The sequence below is a fragment of the Gastrolobium bilobum genome, unplaced genomic scaffold, assembly GCF_033153095.1.
Source record: "Gastrolobium bilobum isolate Gb01-03AN ecotype WA unplaced genomic scaffold, APGP_CSIRO_Gbil_v1 utg46394, whole genome shotgun sequence".
In the NCBI taxonomy this organism is placed as follows: domain Eukaryota; kingdom Viridiplantae; phylum Streptophyta; class Magnoliopsida; order Fabales; family Fabaceae; genus Gastrolobium; species Gastrolobium bilobum.
Window position 1 is genome coordinate 69,519 of NW_026895545.1, and position 22,683 is coordinate 92,201.

At 33.5% G+C, this 22,683-nt stretch overlaps 2 protein-coding genes across 3 annotated transcripts; both read left to right on the forward strand.

The window, feature by feature from the left end:
- Window positions 1-434: 434 nt before the first annotated feature.
- LOC133315873 (LOB domain-containing protein 25) lies at window positions 435-859 on the forward strand. Its single transcript, XM_061517550.1, has one exon. The coding sequence runs from the start codon at window positions 437-439 to the stop codon at window positions 857-859; it is 423 nt and encodes a 140-aa protein (XP_061373534.1). The 5' UTR covers window positions 435-436.
- Window positions 860-7,740: 6,881 nt separating this feature from the next.
- Window positions 7,741-22,331, forward strand: LOC133315881 (protein RST1). Of its 2 annotated transcripts, XM_061517562.1 has the most exons (25): window positions 7,741-8,271; window positions 9,845-10,111; window positions 10,234-10,320; window positions 10,443-10,719; window positions 11,194-11,444; window positions 11,682-11,865; window positions 11,960-12,147; window positions 12,255-12,355; window positions 12,605-12,680; window positions 13,712-13,843; window positions 13,931-14,012; window positions 14,151-14,223; window positions 14,526-14,685; window positions 14,797-14,927; window positions 15,009-15,100; window positions 15,307-15,395; window positions 15,474-15,689; window positions 15,812-15,889; window positions 16,201-16,383; window positions 17,433-18,329; window positions 18,434-18,730; window positions 19,762-20,421; window positions 20,677-20,827; window positions 21,034-21,152; window positions 21,411-22,331. In XM_061517562.1, exons 1-25 carry the CDS (start codon window positions 7,879-7,881, stop codon window positions 21,771-21,773), a joined length of 5,547 nt encoding a protein of 1,848 aa, XP_061373546.1. In that variant the 5' UTR covers window positions 7,741-7,878; the 3' UTR covers window positions 21,774-22,331. The 2 variants fall into 2 exon arrangements, with proteins under 2 accessions (XP_061373546.1, XP_061373555.1); XM_061517571.1 differs by lacking the exon at window positions 7,741-8,271 and having other exon boundaries at window positions 10,087-10,111; window positions 10,489-10,719.
- Window positions 22,332-22,683: the final 352 nt, after the last annotated feature.

Here is a 22,683-nt window from a genome sequence, read left to right on the forward strand (position 1 = left end):
TTCACATGACATACTTATCATATATATATTTTTTATTATTTTTGTTTTAATTCCCTCCATCGTCTTTCTTGGTATTGAGAATCTATGAATAGTGATACAAGGATTCATTGAAGACTGCTTAGGCACAAAAAGTAAATAAAGTTATAAAAGTAGTAAGCAAATAAAGTCTCCATAACCCTAGTTTAGACAATTTCATATTAAAGAATTGAATTTCGCGCGATTAGATGATTAATTACTATGCATGCCGACAAGAATTTTATATATGTACGATAGGGTTTTTGAGATGCCATGTGTACTCCGAATTATGAATTATATTTATGTTGAGGATATTGATTTATATAATATGATGATTTAAAAAGTTTTAATGATAGGGTAGAGGTTGTAATTAATTAATAATTATTTGGTTTAATTAAATATATTGCATGCTTTGAAGATCATGGCCCCTTCAAGCTATTCCAAATCTCCTTGTGCTGCCTGCAAATTTTTGAGAAGGAAATGCATGCCAGATTGCATTTTTGCTCCATATTTCCCACAAGAAGAGCCTCAAAAGTTTGCAAATGTTCACAAGATATTTGGTGCAAGCAATGTGACTAAACTCCTGAATGAAGTCCAACCAAATCTAAGGCAGGATGCTATGAACTCTCTGGCTTATGAAGCTGAAGCAAGGATTAAAGATCCTGTCTATGGTTGTCTTGGGGTCATTCCAGTGCTCCAAAGGAAAATCATTATGCTCCAAAAGGAACTTGATTTCATAAATGCTGAACTCATCCGCAATACCAGCAATGGAATGCCAACTCAAGCTGGGAGAAGGATTAATGAAGGAGCTTCCTCTCTTGGTTTTCATCATTCTTCTATTTAGAACAATAATGGTCCTTGTGGGGATGGCTAGCTACCATAGAGTTGATAACATTGTGTGATTTTCAATCTTCTCTCTATGCATCAATAATGCAACTACTCTAGTAATAAATTTCAAGTTAGCCATTTTGGGTTTTTTATCTTAATGTATTGAAGGAAGGGGATATACATAGAGAGAGTAGGGATATTCTTACTACTAGAAAAATTCACTACCAACCTATTACCTCCATAATCACCATTGGATCAATATTTTCTCTTTCTTCAAAAGCTTTTTAGCATTATCTCTCTTTGATCCAATGGTAATTGTGGAGGTAGTGAGTTGGTAGTGGATATTTTTGGTAGTAAGAATATCTTCCCTCATATATATATATATATATATATATATATATATATATGGTTCCTCATGGTTTTTATGAATAAAATATGGTATGTTATTGTGAGATGCATGGCCCTCTGCTTAATTATATATTACAAAATGTGTCTCTAACCAATAATAGGAATTAATTCTCTTTAGCTAGCAAACTGAAAAATGAGAATCTATCTCAAAGCGTATTAGAACTCAAATTGTTTCATATTTCTCAGAATAATCTCAGTGACAGCGCAACATATATAGGATGTGCATAACCTATGATGCACGGACACATACACGGGACACGGGACACGACACGACACGCCGACACATTAATTCTAAAAAATGTTATATTTGGACACGTTTAGATATTAAATAAAAATTTTAATATATATAATATGATTTATATTTAATACATATAAGAAACCATAATAAGTCGTATAACCAATCAAATATTTAAATTTCATAACATAAATATAAATATAAATAATTTTTCGTACTTTGTTAATTTTTAATGTCAAATTTCATAACAGAAAAAAATTAATTTATAAATTATTTCTTTTATATTTAGTTAACAAAATAAAATTAAGATTTAAAAAAAAAAACAAAAAAAAAACGTGTCAGAGCGTATCCCCAAATGTTGACTGCGTGTCCCTAAATATTGACCACGTGTCGGAACGTGTCGGAGAGTTGACCGCGTGTCCCCAAATGTTGACCGCGTGTCCGAGCGTGTCGGAACGTGTCCGTTCGTATCAGACACGTGTCTGACACGCAAATTTTACAAAATTTTGCGTGTCCGTGCAACGGAGTGCATAACAACCATTCTGTTTTTTGACATTATTTTATGAGAAAATAACTTAAATTATATAAAATGGCCCCAAGTATCTTAGTCCTCCATATTCCCCCGCCTTAATTAAAGTCCGAGATGTTATCTAAACCAGTGTTATTAAATCCGACCCGGGCATCGACCCGGTCGGGGTACTGGGTCACTGATCGGACTGATGGATCACTAGTCGAACCGATTGACCCGGATACATATAGATATATAAAAAAATATATAAATATGAACATATAAATTCAATTATATTTTTATATCTAAAATGAATTAAATAAGGTTCCTCTAAATAAGCTCAAAAAACATGAAGTATAACTAAATAAAAATGCACGTTATTACTATGTCAATTTAAATTGTTACTCAGAATCCCCATAAACATACCTCTCAATGACATTGAACACATATTTTTTAAATTCAACTACATTAAAATAACATATGTTACATTCTCTTAATTTATTATTCCGCAAATTGTTTCAGTATTGAAAACTGAAATTTGAGATAATTGTAGAAGAATATATTAACAAATAAAATTATAAAAAAAAATTACAATGAGCTCTACATTTTTTTCTCACAAGATGAAACAATTTTGATTTTTTGGTTTTTTTTTTTTAATGAATGACCCGACCGGGTCAACGGGTCACCGGGTTTTGATCGGGTTTGACCGGGTCGATGCATGACTGGTCCAATGCTTGACCCGGACCGGTTCAATGACCGGGTCACCGAGTTCCGGGTCGACCAGGCCGGATCGGGCCAGATTTTACGACAGTGATCTAAAGAGAATCTTGTTGGTCTAATTAAACTCGTTATTTTTGTTTTTGTGAAATAGTGCGATATATTTCTGAGAAATATTGTCTCCATTTCATTGTTAATTAAACACCTATTTTGTTTCTTTTGTTAGGTCTTGCATTATGGATTAGGAATATTTGGGGTTAATTGTTCACAACTCAAAACCCCAGGTATTCATGAATCCTGCATAGGTTTATTTCCAATTCACTACTAAAAAAAACTGACAAAATTTATCAACCGAAAATATTCGGTCAAAAATAATAACAAAAAAATTCCGTTGAAAATATGAATATTTCTAGTGATTTATCGTCGCCTAATCCAACCACTTCAACTTTACTTATAACTTTCTGCTCCATACATGCTCCCAAACACAGACATTTCGTAGAAAAACTCAATTAGATAAAATTTACAAGTTCACACAATTCTCAAGATGAGTTCATTGTTGACTACGACAAAGATTTGGAGGAAGCAATATCTTATGGTTCATCGCTGATAACTAAAGGCAAATGCTAATTGGCATTGGGTAAAAAATTATTTAGAGTTTGTTAACGCGTGCCTTCACTACAAGAAAAAATCTTATTAGTGTCGCAAATTTCGTCACTACATATGAAATTTCGTCACAAATTCCCGAGTCGCAAATTTATTAGTGATGAAATTTGATTATTTGTGTCGAAAATTTTTATTTGTGACAAAATTTGTGACGAAATTTTTTGTCACAAATAAACTTTTTTCTTGTAGTGCTTTATGTAACGTATTTAATACCTTAGCTACAGTGTGGTTAATATATTGATAAATAATGCATTTACTTTTTTTTAAAGATATTTACCTAAGGAATTATAAATAATAATTATTAAATGAAAATTATGTATTAGTTATTAAGCCTTAAATTTAGTTTAGTTTAGTATTTTTTTCTTTTCAATGTTTTAACAACATAGATATCAAGATCAAGAGTGATGACTCATTAGGCTAATTACCAGGTTATATTTTTTAATAAAGTACTAATTATTTCATTTTATTAATACTAATGGGTTTATTTCTTTTGTTTATTGCAGGATCAAAATTGAAGAATTTGTTGTTCTTTCGCTATCATTTTTAGATATTTAGTTTTTTTTTAATTTAAGTATTTTGAAATGCTTGTAATCTTGTAATGAATTAATTTATATGTATTTTGATTTTAAAAATTTTCTTGGATATTTTGTTATAGGTATTTAAATTTGGGAGCTTTGTTGGATATTTTTTTCTGTTTTAGTTGTTGTAAGTAAATATATAATGGATAATTTATTTTTAAATGTTAGATTTGAATTAATTGAAGGTTTACTATTTTAAATAACAATTGTTATCATTCCTGTCTATAAATAAAATAGATGTCACTATTCCAAATAAATTTTAATAATAAGAATTATAAATTTTGTGTTATATAAGCAGAGGGCCATCTCACAATAACACACCATATTTTATTCATAAAAACCATGAGGAACCATATATATACACATGTATATATATATATATATATATATATATATATATATATATATATATATCTCCTTCCTTCAATACATTAAGATAAAACACCCAAAATGGCTAACTTGAAATTTATTACTAGAGTTGCATACACACAATGTTATCAACTCTATGGTAGCTAGCCTTCCCCACAAGGACCATTACTTTTCTAATTAAATAGAAGGATAACCAAGAGAGGAAGTTCCTTCATTAATTAGTCCTTCTCACAGCTTGAGTTGGCATTCCATTGCTTGTAGTATAGCGGATGAATTCAGCTTTTATGGCATCAAGTTCCATTATTTGGAGCTTAATGATTTTCTTTTCGAGCACTGGAATAATCCCAACACAACCATAAACAGGATCTTTTTAATCCTTGCTTCAGCTTCATAAGCCATAGAGTTCATTGTATCCTCCCTTTGATGTGGCTGGACTTCATTCAGGAGTTTTGGAGCTTGATGAAGAGGCCATGATCTTCAAAGCATGCACAATATCTAAATAATTAAACCAAATAATAACTATTTAATTAATTACAAACTCAACCTATCATTAAAACTTATATTATATAAATCAATATCCTCAACATAAATATAATTCATAATTCGGAGTACACACATGGCATATAAAAAAACCCTATCCTACATATATAAAATTATTATCGGCATGCATAGTAATTAATCATCCAATCGGAATTCAATTCTTTAATGAACATGTCTAAACTAGGGTTATGGAGACTTTATTATTTGCTTATTAAATTAAAGCACTTTGCTGTTGTTACTTTTATAACTTAATGTACTTTTTTGTGCCTAAGTAGTACTCTTCAATGAATCCAAGTATCACTATATATATATAGACGCTATGTCAAAGTGTTGAAATCTCTTATTTACAGATATGATGGGCGTTTCCAGCCCGAGATTATGTAACCTTAAAATTTATATACTTCCCTCGTGAAAGATATCAGAAACAGAAGAAGAAGGAGAGGAAAGGAAATGAAGAAGAGAGAAACGAAGTTCTTGATTGTAAGCACAAAGTAAAGAATGAAAGAATTGTCTAACAGATACAAGAGAGTGCTTAGCTTTATATGTTGAGCTAGGCACCACTAAGTGACTGTAAATAGAATAACAGTTAAACTGAATTACTAACAAACTAATAGATGTAACAAACTAACAAACTAATATATTGGGCCATTGGACCGTGGGCCACAGCCTCATATGGCTTTCACCTCGTTTTCAAAAAAATAAAAATAAAATAAAATAAGAATTCAAGAACCAAAATCTTGACCAAGAACATTAATTTATTTTAGCTAAACTCGAATTAAAATCAAGACAAAAGAAACGAGATCATTGGAATATTAAAAACTGTAACACTGGTCAAGTATATATTATATTATATGTATGCATGCTCCATATATCTGCAGGTTCTTATTGTACCTATTACATCATATCTCGATCGAAACTTCCTATCTACCAATATAAATGTTGACCTACCTTTCGATCGTATAATTTTTTGAATGTACGTAGTGTTGATAAGCCTTTGTTGTTTAGCTCTGGCGGTTCTACTTGTAAACACGTTCTACTTGTAAACACGAGTAGAAGAGATATAATAAACAAAAAAAAGCATTAAATAAAAATTATTAAATGAAAAGTAATTTTTTTTAAAAAATTAAATATCAAATGTTTATTTATTTAGTATTTATCATTTTTTTTTATTCCTCAATCCGTACCTAATAATACCCGTAGAAAAATATTAAATAATATCAATTAATTCAGTTTTCTAGCTCACTAATGAACAGCTAGGTCAGCGCATGCAGCTGATTAATTAAATTTCAAATCTTATCTGAGACTGCAACTTCAACAAAAATTCCTCAGGTTAGAATTTCATGGTACGTAAGTTTACATTAGTGTTGGGGTACGGTTTTTATTTTATTTTATTTTATATTAAATTTATTAGATATACATGCAGATGCAGGGATGGTCATAATAATATGGGGAAAACGCAACCCTAATACCGTACTACGTTACAGATCGTATGTAAGACGCGTGGGTCCATAGATGTTCCTCCTAACAAGTAACAAGTCGCTATTTCCTTTGCATGCGTTGTAGAGTTCAAATTCCTAAGATCAGTTAAATTAACACAAGTGAAAATGAAAACAGAGAAATATAAGGAAACAAAAATGTCAAATATAAGGAAATAGGTTTTACATTCCCAGCTCAACTAATGTATGGTATGGAATAAGCCTCCACAAAAAAAAAAAAAAAAAAAAAAAAAAAACTAATGCATGGAATATGACTAAAATGAAAAAGAAAAAAAGAATTTGTGTGTGTGTGTGTGTGTGTGTGTGTTGTTGAAGGAGAGTGTCTCTTCTCTTATTCTTCAATTTTTTTTACTGATTCAAGAGGTGAGTGGAATCCGTATTTTCACAAGTTTGAATTGGTTAATCCTAATTTTCTCTTATTATAACCTCAGTATTAGCTCATATCTTTTTATGCTCCAAAGTTATCCCTTGAAGAGTTGAAGTGTCTTAGCTTGGGCCGTTAGTTGCTTTTAGAAACCCATTTCTTCATGTTTTCACTTTTCCCAAACTTGGGCTTTCTACGCATGATAAAACAATCACATAAATTGTCCAAAAATATTACCACACAATTTTTTTTTTTTTTTGAGGTTTTTCAATTCATTTATCACTTCATAATTAATTTGATTCTCGTGAATTTCAGAATTAATGCTTTAAATCTCAGATGATATTGAGAGGATGAAACACATATTTTCACTCCACTTACTTAGTTCCTATACGAACTAACATCAATTCAGCCCCAAGTTAAAACAAGTTATAAAAAAGGTTTTTTTTGCTCATTTTTTGTCCAATTTTCTCACAATAAATCATGCTTTTTAAGTCTTGACCCAATCATAAAAACATGGTAATTTCACATCAAAACGCACCTGGGTAATAAACAAATAATATTAAAAATAGAGTTCGTTTTTTCTTCGGTTACTATAAATAAATTATTTGCAATAAACTTAATACAATGTTGTTTTGGAAATAAATACAAATAACTTGTACATTTTTTCCTTAAAAATAACATATTTTTAGTATATTTCTCATATAATTGGATATCTAAAAAATAATCTATCAACGATTCATCATTGATGTAATTATTTTTTGTTACATATTTCAGATTTTTTTATCAAATAATAATATAAAAAAAAATAAAAATTAACGTAACAGTAAATAAAAAAAAATAAAAAAAAGAGTAAACACACTTTTTAATCCCTGACAATATCTACGAAGTCCTTTTCAGTCTCTGGCAATACAAAAGGACTAAATACTGAAAGTACAAGAAAATGGTCACTCTACATATTTGAGAGTTGACATAAAGACTAACATGACCTTTTTTTGTAATTTCAGAGACTAATTTGATCATTTTTTATTATTGTCAGTGACTAAAAAGAACTTCGTAGATATTGACAGAGTTTAAAAAAGGTGTTTACCTAACAAAAATATTTGAGTCTGTGTTCCACACGACTTGAATTTGCAGAGTGTGGTAACAATTTGTGTGTGATGGAGTCTTATGATTCTCTTCTGGAGAAGACCCGAGTCCCTCAACCGGGCCTTCAAAAGTTGGCCGTTATAACCATTTTCTCGAAGCTCCGATCAGCGCCCAAGTATCTCGACCCGGAATCCGAACCCGGAAAACACGCCATTGCTCACTGCCTCAACTCCTCTTCCGTTAACGTCGTCGACCAATCCGTTAGGGAGCTATGCCGCCTCGTCACCGACTCCGTCATCGCCGTTTCTCGCGGGTTGATGGAGCTCCAATCAGCACTCGAGGGATCCGACCCGAAATTCGTACCCGTTTTCGTCAAGGGATTGGGCTTCCTCGTTCGCTATGGTTTCCAGAAGAACAATGGCTCTTGGCGCTTCACTTCAATCGAAACTCACCCTTTTGTTAAGGTCAGTGAGTCACAGCAATTTTAACGCTTCACCAGAGTATGACTATAATTTTTCAATTATTGCTCAATTTTATTTTTATTTTTTAAATTTCTTTTTCATATTTATTGGTATCTTAGGCTAAAAAAAGCCTAAAGATAAAAACTTGATTCAAAATGCCAAAATGGGCATGCTTTTTTTTTTTTAATTAAATTTTTTTATTTGAGGTAGGGAGTGAAAGTTTGTGGAAGGCATATTTGCTGCATAGTATGAGATTATGCCTTATAGTACAAGATCTTATAGCACAAGATCTATATTATAAAATCTGATTAAATTTTAATAGTATCCATATGGTATTGTATAAGATAATATCCTCCCATATTTAAAAATTAGAGTAAACACTCTTTTTGGTCCCTGACAATATCTACGAAATCCTTTTTAGTCTCTGACAGTAAAAAGGGACCAAATTGGTCCCTAACAGTATGCAAAAAGGGCCACGTTAGTGTCGGAAGAGTTGACATAAGGACTAATGTGGTCCTTTTTTCATAATTTTATGGACCAATTTGGCCCTTTTTTATTGCCAGGGACTAAAAAGGATTTCGTAGATATTGCCAGGGACCAAAAAAGGTGTTTACTCTAAAAATTAATATATTAAAAAAAATTATTTTAATATATTAATATTGAAATGATATATTAGTTCTTGAGAATTGTACTTGTAAGCAATATTAATATATCAATCTCTTATAAGGCCTAATCTCATCCCCTTAGGCCTGATTAAGTTATATACCATTTTGATGTATTAAGGGGTTTTGCTGTATAAGCTTTATACTATACGATGATCATACCAAACAACTGAAAATCTCATAACGTATAAGCTTATACTATCAAGTCTTATACATCACACCAAACAGGCACTAAGTGTAGAAACTTTGCATAGTTGCAAAGACAAAGATTGGAGAGAGTGTAAGTGATTCTGAAAGTGTGATTCAATAGTCTGAGTAACTAGTACGTACAGAAGAGTATTTATAGGATAGGATCTAAGCTAGGTTCACAACTAACTCTTAACAGAATTTGTTACAGACAGTTGCAACTCACTGACTGCTGTTACAACAGTTACAAATCTGTTTGTGATATAGACTAAGGCCCTGTTTATATACTGTTTTTTAAAAATAGTTTTTTGGTTTTTAGAACAAAACAAAAAACAAAAAAACCCATTTGATAAGGCTTGTTTTGTAAAATAAGTTTTAAAAGCTGTAACTTTTTTTTGTTTCTAGAATCAAATTTAGAGAACATGTTTGAGTTGTTTTCGTTTTGTGTTTTGACTTTTAACTTTCAGAAAAAAATAAAACACCTATTTTGATAACTATTCTAAAAACAGTTTTAAGAACAAAAAAACCAGAATACAATCAAATAGACCCTAAGCTTAGTCTAAATTCAACTAATCCTAGTTCTGGTTGAGCTATGCACTCAGTGCATTCTCTAACAGTAAGCCAAACAAAAACAACAAAGAAATTCATTAAACTTGGTCTGGTTCTGCAAGTTAACTGTTGAGTGTTGGATGAAGTAGGAGTGTTATTTTTCTTTTTTTGTTTGGCAGGTGTTGTCATGCCGGTCGGAAGTTCAACATGAACTCCTGCAGCAGGTATTGCTGTTTATGTTGCAGAATAAGCGGCTGGGAATGGTGGAAGTTTGTGAGTTTTTGAGGCCCTTGTTGAATTTCTCAACCATAAGATATTCCTCTTCATTTGCGATGCAAATGGTATCAGCTATGGCATCTTTCTGTTGCTCGTTTCCCAATGAGTCCATGCCTGTTTTTAAGCTGCTAATGGGATGCCTTAAGTATCTTCCACATGAGACCTCTGAAGTAAGCGTAATTTTGAGAATAAGCATTGGATATGTTGGGTTAAATTAGTTTTATTGGTGTAGTGAAAGGTGAAATGAAATAATTACCTTATTGTTGTTTTCTTTCTTTTTGGACCTTCTCAGGACTACAGGAAGTTAGTAATTGTTGTAGAACATGTGGTGGAGGCATATATAGTGGTACTGAGATCTTTGGTGGTTGGAAAGAAATCGGTATGTTCCTTGTAATTTGTTGTTCACTTTTGCATCTATTACTGTCATGACTCATGATGTTGTTCCTTTGATTAATGTAATTTGTGCCTCGCTCTCATGTTGTTCTTGATCCCTCTTAGCAGCTGATTACTGAGGCTCAACTTTGTGCTATTGAATTTCTGGAAACAGTTTTTTCTCTGTCGACATCCCTTCAGTGGCACCCTGGTGGTCATGAACCCATGTTTGAACTCTCAAGGCGGTTGTTGTGTGTGCAGAAAGATCTTGGGTTGCGATGGGTGCCTGGTTTGTCATCCACTATGGTATCATTATTCACAATCCTTGTTCAATCAGAACTTGAACATGAACAAATTTCTATATTGAAGCTCCTTCTCTTAATCCTTAAGTGGAAGTATGATAATGGTAAGTTTTCTATCGCCGTCCTGATTTTGGGGGTTTATGCATACATTCAAGTTGAATAAATGTGACCATAAGTATGATATTCTTCTATTAAAAATGTTGACATTTGTTTTCCAAATCTTCCTTTTGAGTTCTAAGTCAATCTATGCCAATGGCATTCATATTTCATAGAAAAAGTTTATGAATTTTTCAGTGTTTCGCCTACTCAATCTTCATCATATTGTGATGAACTGAGTTCAGGATTTTAGATGGTTGGTTTGTTAAATATTTGGCAATTAGGCTGTGTGTGCCTTATCCATACCATCTTCCACGATCCTGAATAACCTTATATAGTTCTTGGCATTGCAACATTTTTTCCTGATGTAATTTGCTCTAGCTCAAATGCATAAAAGAACCCTGTACTTATGCTCATTTGATACTCCCCTTAATATCATCATTTTTTTTAAAAATTATTTGTTGTAATAATTGCCAACGCAGATGATGCTATCAGCACAACTAAATCCTCTCCATTTGAAGAGATTTTGTTTCTACTTCTTCTTGTTGGCCTCATGTCATCTCCTTCCAAATCTGTGAAAGGACTAGCTACTGATTTGCTTCTCCTCTTGGAGAAGCTCCTTGTCAAGATGATTGTGGCACCAAAAGATAAACCAATCATTGAGGGGGGAGTTCCTTATCTTAGCACACCAGGAATTATAGTTTTGAGACTTTTGCGACATCTGTGGTATCAGGTTTTTTGTCTGGCATATCAGAGTTTTTGTGTTTAAAATGTTATATTTATTATCTACACAAATAATTTTTATTTTTAGATGGAAGCATTAAAATTGCTGTTGTCCTGAATGAATATATGCGAGCTCACAAGTTATGTGACTAGAAACAGGGCAGTAAAATAATGAGGATTATAGCTATTTCTAGTTTTCTTCCAGAAAATAATAAATTTTAGAAATTCTATGCTTCTGTTGTTTCAGGATGGAGAATCTTCTTCCAGAATTTCCCTCCTGAATTTGGCTTTAAAGGGCATGAATGAAAGCGAAATAATGCATGATAGACCAATATCTTGGGTTTCTCATGTAAGAGGATTTTGTTTGTCAATTGTTGACCGACGAAAATCTTTATTGCCTCTCTCGCATTTTGAGGAAGTATTTTTGACTGGTATAACCCTTTAGCTTTTGGAAGTGGAGTTATTTAGCAGAGTTTTGTTAAAGCATGCAAGAGATTTATGTTATCTCTATCACTGCCCTTGCAGAGATGCCCTTGTTACTCAGTGCTGTTCTTGGTGTTTTATTCATACATCCATCAATGGGGCCTGCTGCTGTTGATTCTTTGTCTTCCATTGCCATTATGGATCCCAAACTGGGAGTTCCTTTGTTGCTAACAATTATGTTTTACAGTAATATACTCACAAGAAACGATGTCATTAACCATGATATGTTGGTAACTTCTCCCTTTCGTACTGGCGCTTATTGCATAAACTATGTTTTGTCTCCATCATTTGTAAGTATGATTTTTTTCTCTCCCTTATTTTTAAACTGTTGTTGCAGCTAAAGATTTTTGAAATGCTGCCATCACTTGCTTCACACTCAGCAATGATTCCACTTGTTGTTCAAACTATCTTGCCAATGCTTAACAAAGATGCAAAAGTGTAGGTAGTCTGCTAGATTGTGTGTTTTGTTTGCTTCTTTTTAATTTTTAATTTTATTATTATTGTATTACTCCGGCCTTATGGTATCCTGCACCATTAGGAGGATGTTAGTTTTTATGATAGAAAATCCATTATGGTCCTCAAATGTCATTCTGGCCCTGAAGTTAAAATTTGGTGCTGATGTATTCATCAAAATATTAAATATCAATGAAATTCAGCTTTAAATGTTCTTTTCTGCCCCACATGCAGCTCGTTATATGCTACAGCAATTCGATTGCTTTGTCGAACCTGGGAGATCAACGATCGGGCCTTTGGAAGTTTACAAGTGAGCTTTTCATTCCACACTTTCCTATACCATCCACTGCCACACATATTCTTTTAGGTGAAGATAAATTATTACTTAATGCAGAAGATGAGAAGATTTGAATGGTAATTGATTAAAGAAATGGAATGGTTAAGATAATGAATCAAAATTGTAATTGTTTATAAAAAAAATCTCTTTAAGGAAGGTTGAACAGATTGAAGTAGTACCAATATTCCATTCTCAAACATTTTATTATTTGTTAAGATGGTGTCTTAAACTGCTAATAGAGTCATGGTGTGGTTTGTTTAATGTATATGTTATCCTTTAGTTCTTAGGAGCAGGATCTGTTGTACCATGTCAAGAAATGAATGAAGGATGCATGGGGGACATAAACTATCTGTAGGTATAAAGTTAAAAACTTATTTTCTAGGTTTTTCTACTTATCTGATAATAGAGAATCTGAGATGACTCCTGAGAAATCCTATTTGTGGCTAGTCTGAACTCTGTTTTGATTCACAAAACCAGTTGCTGGAACCTATATATATTTTTTCTTAAATTTATGTGCTGTTCTCTAATATAAACTTTGTTTTATATGTAGAAGGTAATTTAGGAGAAGCAAGAATAATAGTTGCTTTTAGTTTTAGGCCAAAGTTGATGTAGCATATTTTCCTCTCTTTTATGGGAGGGGATGCCAGCTTCTTAGCACCTCACCTGAGCTCAGCCTTATAGCCACAAGACTTTGATGCTATATAAACAACTCTTACACATTCAAACTCGTACTTTATCTGCAGTCTGCACCATTATATTTTCTTGAGGATCTGTGCTGGGTCACATCGAAAGGTTTTGCACATATCCATATGCAGTCTTACAACTGTGCATATTGTCTGTCCCATTTTATCTTTCTGAGAGTTGTCTGTACAGCATATTTCAAAGACTTTTGATGTTGAGATGCCAATTTGCTTTTTTTTTTTTTATACAGCCCCTTGCTGTTTCTTCGAAGTCTTATTATTTCAAAATTTCCCCAATCTATTTTACATTTTCTCCATATCTAGGGTGTCTTGCTTCCTAAAGGGTTCACTGATTTCATGTCAGAGAGAGCTATCTGCATCAGCATGGCTGCTTCCATTCGAGATGTTTGCCATAAAAGCCCTGATAGGGGTGTTGACCTTATCTTGTCTGTTTCGGTATGCCCTGCCCGTACACTTTTTCCTTAATTATCTTTTTCCTGTGCATGCTTTTATGATAAATTATGGTTGTGTTGGAATAAACAGTCTTGCATTGAGAGCCAAGATCCAATAATTAAAGCTCTTGGCTTGCAAAGCCTTGCCCACCTTTGTGAAGCAGATGTGATTGGTAATGGTTTTTTTTTTTTTTAATTATATTTAATGGAATAATACTGTACTAAGGCATAGGAAGTTATTCATGAAAAATAGTTTGATATTAGATTGTGTTTAAAGCATTCTGATGGGATATGATGCATCATTGGCTTAGATTTTTACACTGCATGGGATGTCATTGCAAAGCATGTGCAAGGTTATCAAGAGGATCCTATTCTTGCACATAGGTAAGCATCTCTAAGGCTCTAAGCAGACGCTTGTATGTTGTTGACTGACTATAACAGTGATGGTGGTAAAACAACTTCTAGCCTAAACTGAATATTTTAAACCCCTGGGCCTTTGCATCCCAACTCTCATTGAGTGGCATTGGAAACTTTGGTTGAAAATCTTGAATTGCTTTATAAATATTGCTTTAGATATATCTTCTTTTTAGTTAATATGTATAGTATTTTGATTACTAAATATGATTTCCAAATGTTAAATTTTCATCCTCTTGTCTCAATAAAAGATACTTCCTGTCTTCTGGCAGCATTTGCCTTCTGCTAAGGTGGGGTACGATGGATGCAGAAGCATATCCAGAAGCATCAACTGGTGTGGTGCAAATTGTGTGGGATGTAGTTACCTCTGGCCAGGGTATACAATGGGAAAAAGCAAGAATTTCAGCCCTGGAGGCACTTACCCAATATGAAGTATATCCATCGATATAAGCTTTGCTCTACATGAGTGGACTTTTATTTTTTATTTTAAATTAAGTCGTTTTCACTTTTTTTCATTAATATTGTTATGTTACCACTTCCCAGGTGTTGCAGCTTGAAAAAAGTATTCCAGAATTTAAGAAAATGAATTTGGAGCTGTTTTTTTCTGAGACAAATCTCAACGTACTCAAGGTTATGGAGGATTTTCAAGTCAAGATAATAACATATGAGCACATGTAATCGTTACATCCTACAACCAATTTACTGATCTGTTGAATGTGATAATATGATGATAATTTTCTGTCCATTTGATTTAGAAATCGTCGAAGAGCAGTGAAGGAGAAAAGAGTTACAGGAAGTAAGATTGAAAAGTTGATGGATGTATTTCCACAGGCTATATTCTCTTCAGGTATGGTGGTATTAGCTGTCCGTTGTAGTTATGTTGTCAGGACATGGTTACCTACCTTTATATGATTTAGAAAAAAGTGAATGGTTCCTTCAATGGAATGGTGGAAATTCTGTCACTAATTATTTCTATCCAACTCTGTCTGGTTTAATGTGTTTTTATTATTTTTAATTTGAATATGTCTTGATATGTAAGCATTCTATTTTTAGGGAAGATAAGTGAGGCTAGAGAATTGCCTGGTGCAGCTTTATTATGTTTTTCTTTCACTCCTAAAGACGTGAATGAACATTCATCAAAAGTAAGATATCAATAGATTAATTAGACATATTCTCTGTAGATTTGACTGAACTTTTAATCTGATATTATAAGTATTCAGAGGCTAAGGGACGTCCATGCTGGGTATGAGAATTCTCTAGTGGAAATAGCTGCTTCTCTTCAGCTCTCAAGAAATATCATGCTTGCACTTATGGCACTGCAATCATGGAAAGGCTTCATGCGACGTTGGATGAAGGCTTGCATGCTGTCCTATGATGCTAAGGCACAATTGAGTGTCCTAGATAAAACTTCTAAAGCTGCTAGTGATATTTTAAAGGTCCAGTTTGGTGTTTTGTTATTACAAAATATCCTCTCTTTTTTCATTAACCAGTTGTCTGCTAGAACTGCTCAAGTATATGTCATATCTGATGTAAGTTTCGTTACATGCTTTTTGTGCAGAGTATGATAGCAATAACAGATGAGGCTATACCTAGAGCTGCTGAAAATATTGCACTGGCCATTGGTGCACTCTGTGTGGTGAGAAGCTTTTACATGGTTGTGCACCCATTTTTTATCTTTACAGATTCTGACTACTTATCATCCGTGCTGCTTATTGGCATCTCAATATATAAGCCGTTGTTGGGATTTTGGAACATGTAATTCTATGGGTATTAACTACATGTTTTATGAACACTTATGCAATATGAATGATCTTGGAACTAATTCAGTCTGAGAATCTGATATCTGTTGCAGTAACCGATATCTATGATTTGACTTAAGGTGATGTATTTTGTGTAATTAGCATAATAGCATTTAACTGTTACAATCTCTGGCCTTTCTTTTCTCAGGTTTTGCCTCCATCTGCTCACACTGTTAAATCTGCTGCTTCGAAGTTTCTTTTGGAGTGGTTGCTCCAACATGAACATGAACACCGGCAATGGTCTGCTGCAATTTCTCTTGGATTAATCTCAAGTTGCCTTCATGTAACTGATCATAAACAAAGATATCATAACATCACAGGACTTCTTGAGGTATTCTTGTTCTCTTCTTTTTTGCATATTTTTGTTGTCTCTTGTTTTTTTTAATAGATCTAGGTTATCTTCTTTCTATTCTATTTTTTCTATTTTATAAAATACCTGTTTTAAGGGGGTGAACCGGAACAGTGGTAAAATTGTTCATTCATGACTGAAAAGTCATGGGTTTGAATCCAGGAAATAGCCTCTTTGCAATTATGCAAGGGTAAGGCTGTGTACAAGGATTTCCTCCACCCCACACTCGCTAATCGGGTTTAACGGGGAGTGGTTTTTATTTTTTTATTTTTTTATATAAAATACCTGTTTTAGAAAACAAGATTGAAGAACAAATTTCAAAGATGAAAGAAAGTATAGTATTGTTTATGTTATTATTTCTCTTAACAGTGTTTAAATGAAATGCAAGTGTTTCTGAAACAGTTTTCAACTCCTCCTTCTCCCCTTTCCTTTGCTTTCATGAGTCAAATCAAAACTTTTTGGAGAGAGATATTCATACCTTATGAGATTTTATTAATGTTGTAGCATACTTGGGTTCCTATTCACCTTTGTAGTAGGATAATTGAGAAGAAAACTGAAGAAGGCTATTATATATATTTTACACACACACACACACACACACACAAAAAAAAGAGAGTGAGAGAGAGAGGGAGGGAATGGGTCTATTCATTTTATTTATTTATTTTTTTCCATTGGTTCACTTTTGAGAGGAACTTATTTACAAGATTTTCTGGCATTCTATTTCATTGATATTGTAAAGAACCAATTCAACCCAAAAGCTTAAGTGTGAGGATTTTTTAATGGTTTATGCTATTTTCTAACACGCCCCTTTACAAGAGAGTCCATTGGGCTTGAAAGGTGGATGATGCATCAGGCCCAGCCTACCTGTGCTAAGAAATTCCACAAAAAAAACGGGGGGCGTTGAGGATCGAACCGTGACACTGAGGCTCTGATACCATGTAAAGAACGAATTCAACCCAAAAGCTTAAGCTGGTGGGTGAGGGTTTTTTAATGGTTTATACTATTCTCTAACAGATATTATGAACATCCAGGTTCTTTTTGTTAGCAAAAGTTCCCTTGTAAAAGGAGCATGTGGTGTTGGTTTGGGTTTTTCGTGCCAAGATCTTCTTACCAGGGTTGAAGTTGCTGATGACTCTATTGTCAAAATGGAAACAGAAAAGGTTCCAGAATCTGAATTACTAGGAAGAATTGTTAGGGCCTTAGCTACAGTGATACATGAGAGAACTCAAAGTTCTTCTGATGTTTTGGACAGTCTATGTTCATGCTTTCCACCTGGTTCACATGATGTGAATGCTAAAGTATTTGAACCATCATCTGAGAATAGTGAAGACTTGGAAGAAGATGTCTGGGGTGTTGCAGGACTTGTTCTTGGTTTGGCTACCTCCATAAGTGCAATATACAGAGCTGGAGAGTTAGAGGCTGTTATAAAGATAAAAAACTTGGTAATATCATGGCTTCCATATGTGAACTCACTTGTTCAAAGCAGTAGTTTCCAAGGGGAAGAATCTGAGATTGTTTTAGCACTAGGATCCTGTATTGCACTTCCCACAATAGTGGCTTTTTGCCAGAGAATGGAATTGATAAGTGATATTGAGTTGGACCAAATTGTGGTTGGCTTTAAAGAGCTGATTTCTGAGTTAATCTCTGTGAAAAAATCTGGCATTTTGCACCATAGTTTGCTGATGGCATCATGTGTTGGAGCAGGGACTGTACTTTCTTGTATACTGAATGAAGGCATTCACTCTATTGAGGTTGAACGTGTTAAATGTTTGCTGGAACTATTCAGGAAATGTTACTCCAATCCTTTCCCTTTTCTTGTCCATCTTGGTGGTATGCTAGGAGTTGTTAATGCCATGGGAACAGGTGCAGGGATTTTGCTTTATATGAATTTTCCAAATTATACTAGGGAATCTGGTTATCAGAAGAAGGTAATTTACCTTTTGTTAAAAATGTTACCAGCTATCTTTCATCATATATTTGTTATTTTTTTATTCATGCTTCCTATTTAAATATCTTACTATATAAACAACAGGAGTCTTATTCTGTCATGGGTCCTCTCCTGTCAAGTTCTGTCTTGGAACCATACTTGACATCATTGGTGCAAGAAATGTTTCTTGTGGCACAGAATTCTGATAATCATCATCTACAACAGTTTGCTTCCTGGGTACTCAGCTTCCTTCGACATCATTTATGGTCCAAGGAACTTTTGGTGATGGATGGTGATAGGAATGTGGCTGAAACTAATTCAAAATCTGTTTCTCAAAGTTTTTCTGATGACAATGTGGTTTTGAAACTTAGCTTGTGGCTTACGGATTTCAAATACACTGAGGTAGATCTCTTACTGGTATTGTGTAAATTGTTTTTAATAAGTTCTTAATCCTTGAGTGAACTATGTATATGTATTTCTAAATATTTCCATATTCGTCTTTCATTTCCAATTAGCTGCCTGTTTCTCTCTCCTTCAGTAACATTTTTCTTTCTGTGTAGTCACCTTCCTTTTCTTGACAGGAGGCCTGTGTGTTTGAAGCTGATTTACATTTTATCTTTGAATTATCTAGAGTTTTTGTTTCATGTATGCAGTTGGAAAACAAACTAACTACACATCAACAACACCTTTATCCCAAATAGCTTAAATTCTATAATTCATTTGACAAATTATGGAAACTTGGTCATAAATATATGTAACTCTGTTAATTATTCACTCGAAGCTAGTTGTTGGATTCAGTAGTTTCTGTTAAAAATGATTTGACACATCAAATCAATAGTTGATATCATTTGTAAAGAATCAGTTCAACCCAAAAGTTTAAGCTGTTAGGTGAAATCTACATTAATGGTTTTATATCATGCTTCTCTAACATGTTCCCTCACACGAGAGTCCATTGAACTTGAAGGGTAGACAAAGTACAAGTCCACCTACTCGTGCTAAAATAATCCACAATATTTAATTATTTATTAGTAGAATAGGGGCGGTGAGGATCAGACTCGTTATCACTTGGTCATAGAAGCTTTGATACCATGTAAAAAACTAATTCAACCCAAAAGTTTAAGCTGTTAGGTGAAGGCTACATAAACGGTTTTATATCATACTTCTCTAACATCATTAATAAATAATATGTTTAAATTTGATTGAATTTATTTTTCATCCTTCTTGAAAAGTAATAATAATCATGCTAACATAATTGGATGTCAATCGTTTTAGTATTATTATAGCCATGCTACCTGGATTTAAACAGTTACAATTGTATATGATAGACTTTTAATATACATTCTATACTTAACAAGTCTATTACATTGGTTACGTTATATGTTCTTTGTTATTCTTTTCTCATTGTTCTCATTTTTTGTCTTGTCCAATTTCAGCCAGGCACTATGATTCATGTTGGCACAGTTGTTGCTATATTAAGGTGCCTTTCTAGAGCTCCCAGGTTGCCAAGCTTGGATTGGGGGGCAATTATTAGGCGTTGTATGAGATTTGAGGTCAAGGTTGCTGAGTTGTTGCCAGCAGATTCTTCTTTTAAGAAAGGAACTCTGAGGGAGGAATGCATAATGTTTGCAATAGCTCATGCAAATCAATTTGATTCACTGTTAACTTTTCTTGATGAGCTATCTGACTTTTCGAGGTTCAGGACACTTGAAACAAATCTACAGTCATGTCTGCTAATTCATCTAGCAGACCTCGTAAAAGTATATTCAAGCACCAGGTTGGAGAAACTATTCGGTGAAGTGAGTAATCACTTGTCTTCATTCACTTCATACAAAGAGTCTGGCACCTACCAGAAAAACTTGTTATGTATTTCATGCTGGAAGGGTCTCTACGAGTGCCTAGATGAAGTTTCTGTGGACACTTCTGGTCACATATCCCATGTAGAGAGATGCATGGAGGTTCTATTTATGTTATTGCCAGTTGTGCAATCTTCTAGCAGTGAAGTGTCAGGGGACGTAGGTTCTGTAGAGGAGTGGTATGAAGCTGTAAGATGCTTAGGGAAGGCTCCACGGAGTTGGTTATTGGATTTCCTAAAGGTATGCATACCTTTTACTGTATCTCTTCATCTGCTTTTCCCCTCAAGAAAATTATTTTGAGTTCTCTTACTCCAATAATAATATTTTACTATGTGCTATCATTTCTGTTGTTTAGTACATTTATTGTGTTGATGTTTTGTTGTTTACTTTAAGTTATTCCTCCTTGGCATTGATTCAAATTGATTGAGGTCAAGCTTATTAGATACAAAATGTTTGTTTAAACCCTCTGAGTTAAGCAGTCATTTGCAACCACAGGTTTCACATGAGGAATTTGTTCAAAGTGCTGACAAATCTATTGAAGTCCAAAAAAAGGTTCTTGCTAAGATCAAGCTAGTGAAGATTGGTTCTCTTCCACTGATTGAACTTGGAAAAATGAAATCCTACATATTGAATTCCAAATCACCAGGTTAGTTTTCTTCTCTACTACTCAATGTTACTGGTTTTTCGGGAACAGGAACTCGGATCAATTTGGGCTGAAACAATTAATGGTTCTTACTTGAATCAGAGTTGCTATTTTTTCAGTCACTTGAGAGTTGTTTGGAACTTAGAAGGGTATTAAGCTAGAAGTGCTTCACATATCAAATATCAATATTAAATATTTAGTTTTTGCAGGACTCTGGGATGTATTCTTTGAAGTAGTTGCGGCTTTGCACCATGCAGAGGGAAGTGTCAAAAGACAGTGGCTTATTGATGCTCTCGAAATTAGCTGTGTTTCCAGTTTTCCTTCCATGGTAGGAACTCAAAATTGATACCTATATTACAACTTTATTACACGGGTAGTAATTATTATCCAAATCTTGCATGACAAATTTCAAAAAATTTCAGCAAGAATTAGTTTGTGATCAAATGGTGGATATTTTCATTTATTTTAAAAGTATATAATACTTTAAGACATTTTGATGGAAAACAAAATTATCTTGGTTTCTTGGTCCCTTTACATTTATTCAAATAAAGCTTACTCTCTTTAATACATCTTCATTATTCTGCAGACACTGCGGTTTCTTGGTCTGCTGTCTGCTACCTGCTGCAAATATATGCCCTTAATGATTGTGGACCAACAAATGGTACTGAATGATCTACCAGTCACCCTTGTGTCTCTTCTAGCAGACCGAAGCTGGAATGTTGTTGCAGAAACTGTTGTTTCCCATCTCTTTTCATCAACTGAACGTATATATAACTGGGCTATGCAGATAGCAGATGGTTCCTATATTCCTGGCTCACAACCCATTGATGAAAGTGAGAATAATATGGCTGCTTTTCTACTGCAAGTGATGCATCATACATGTGTATTGCTAAAAGGCTACTTGCCATTAGATAAGCAGCTTAGGCTCGCCAGCATGGTTATTGCTTGAGATGCAAGAAACCATATTCTTGAAGATACAGTATTATGATGCTTCTTAATTCTGAAGTATGCTCTCATAAATCATTTGCTCAAAGGAACACCATCACCATGCCACATATAAGTGCCCATGTTCTTGGGAATTATGTTTTGCTCTTCATGGAATGTGGACAATTCTGTGTGTTATTCCTGCCACTCCTGTTAAGTTATTCCAAAAAAAGTGTTCAGCAGAAGCCAACAGTGTGGGAAATCTCAGCTAAAGCATGCAGCTATACATAAATTTGCTTGTCCAAATGCTGTAAAATTCAGCAGAAGCAGAATCATGTTGTGCCCTTTTCTTTTCTTCTTATACAAGCATGTTGTACAGTAGTGCCACCTTTACCATTGCTTGCAGAGATATGTAATGCATTTCAATTAGGTTACGAAGGAGAAAGAAAGAAAGAAAAAAACAGTATATTGGGTTACAAAATCTTGATTTCTAAGTTGAGTGGATGCTTCCATTAAAATGCCAAGTGTTAGTAGATACTTACATTTGTTTTCTCTTTTATTTTTTTGAACTTATGACTTTAAACTTGAGTGAATACATGAAGATTTAATTATAATGAGGTACATAATAGAATTTATGATTATATAATTTCAGGATTGTATGCTTTTATTTTTAGGAAATAAATTTTCATACAAACTAGTAAAGTAATGTTTTTGGATTAGATTTTTAAGTTGATCTTTTAAATATTAGTATGTCATCCTACAATTTTTTGCCATTAAATTAATCTTGCAAAGAAATAATGGAGTTATCAAATACGTTATTTGTCTCGTTATAACAAAATTCTTTATACGGACGAATGTGTTAATGTTTACTGTTATACTAATTTGATGACAAAAAATCTTTAAAGCATTAATATCACAATATTATAACCTTCAAA

Bases quoted from the DNA above. Each gene is read 5' to 3' on its own strand.
- LOC133315873 (XM_061517550.1), top strand. From the start codon at position 437: ATGGCCCCTTCAAGCTATTCCAAATCTCCTTGTGCTGCCTGCAAATTT.
- LOC133315881 (XM_061517562.1), top strand. From the start codon at position 7,879: ATGGAGTCTTATGATTCTCTTCTGGAGAAGACCCGAGTCCCTCAACCG. The intron at 14,686-14,796 runs GTATATCCATCG...ACCACTTCCCAG, and splicing joins AGGCACTTACCCAATATGAA to GTGTTGCAGCTTGAAAAAAG. The intron at 15,396-15,473 runs GTAAGATATCAA...ATAAGTATTCAG, and splicing joins TGAATGAACATTCATCAAAA to AGGCTAAGGGACGTCCATGC.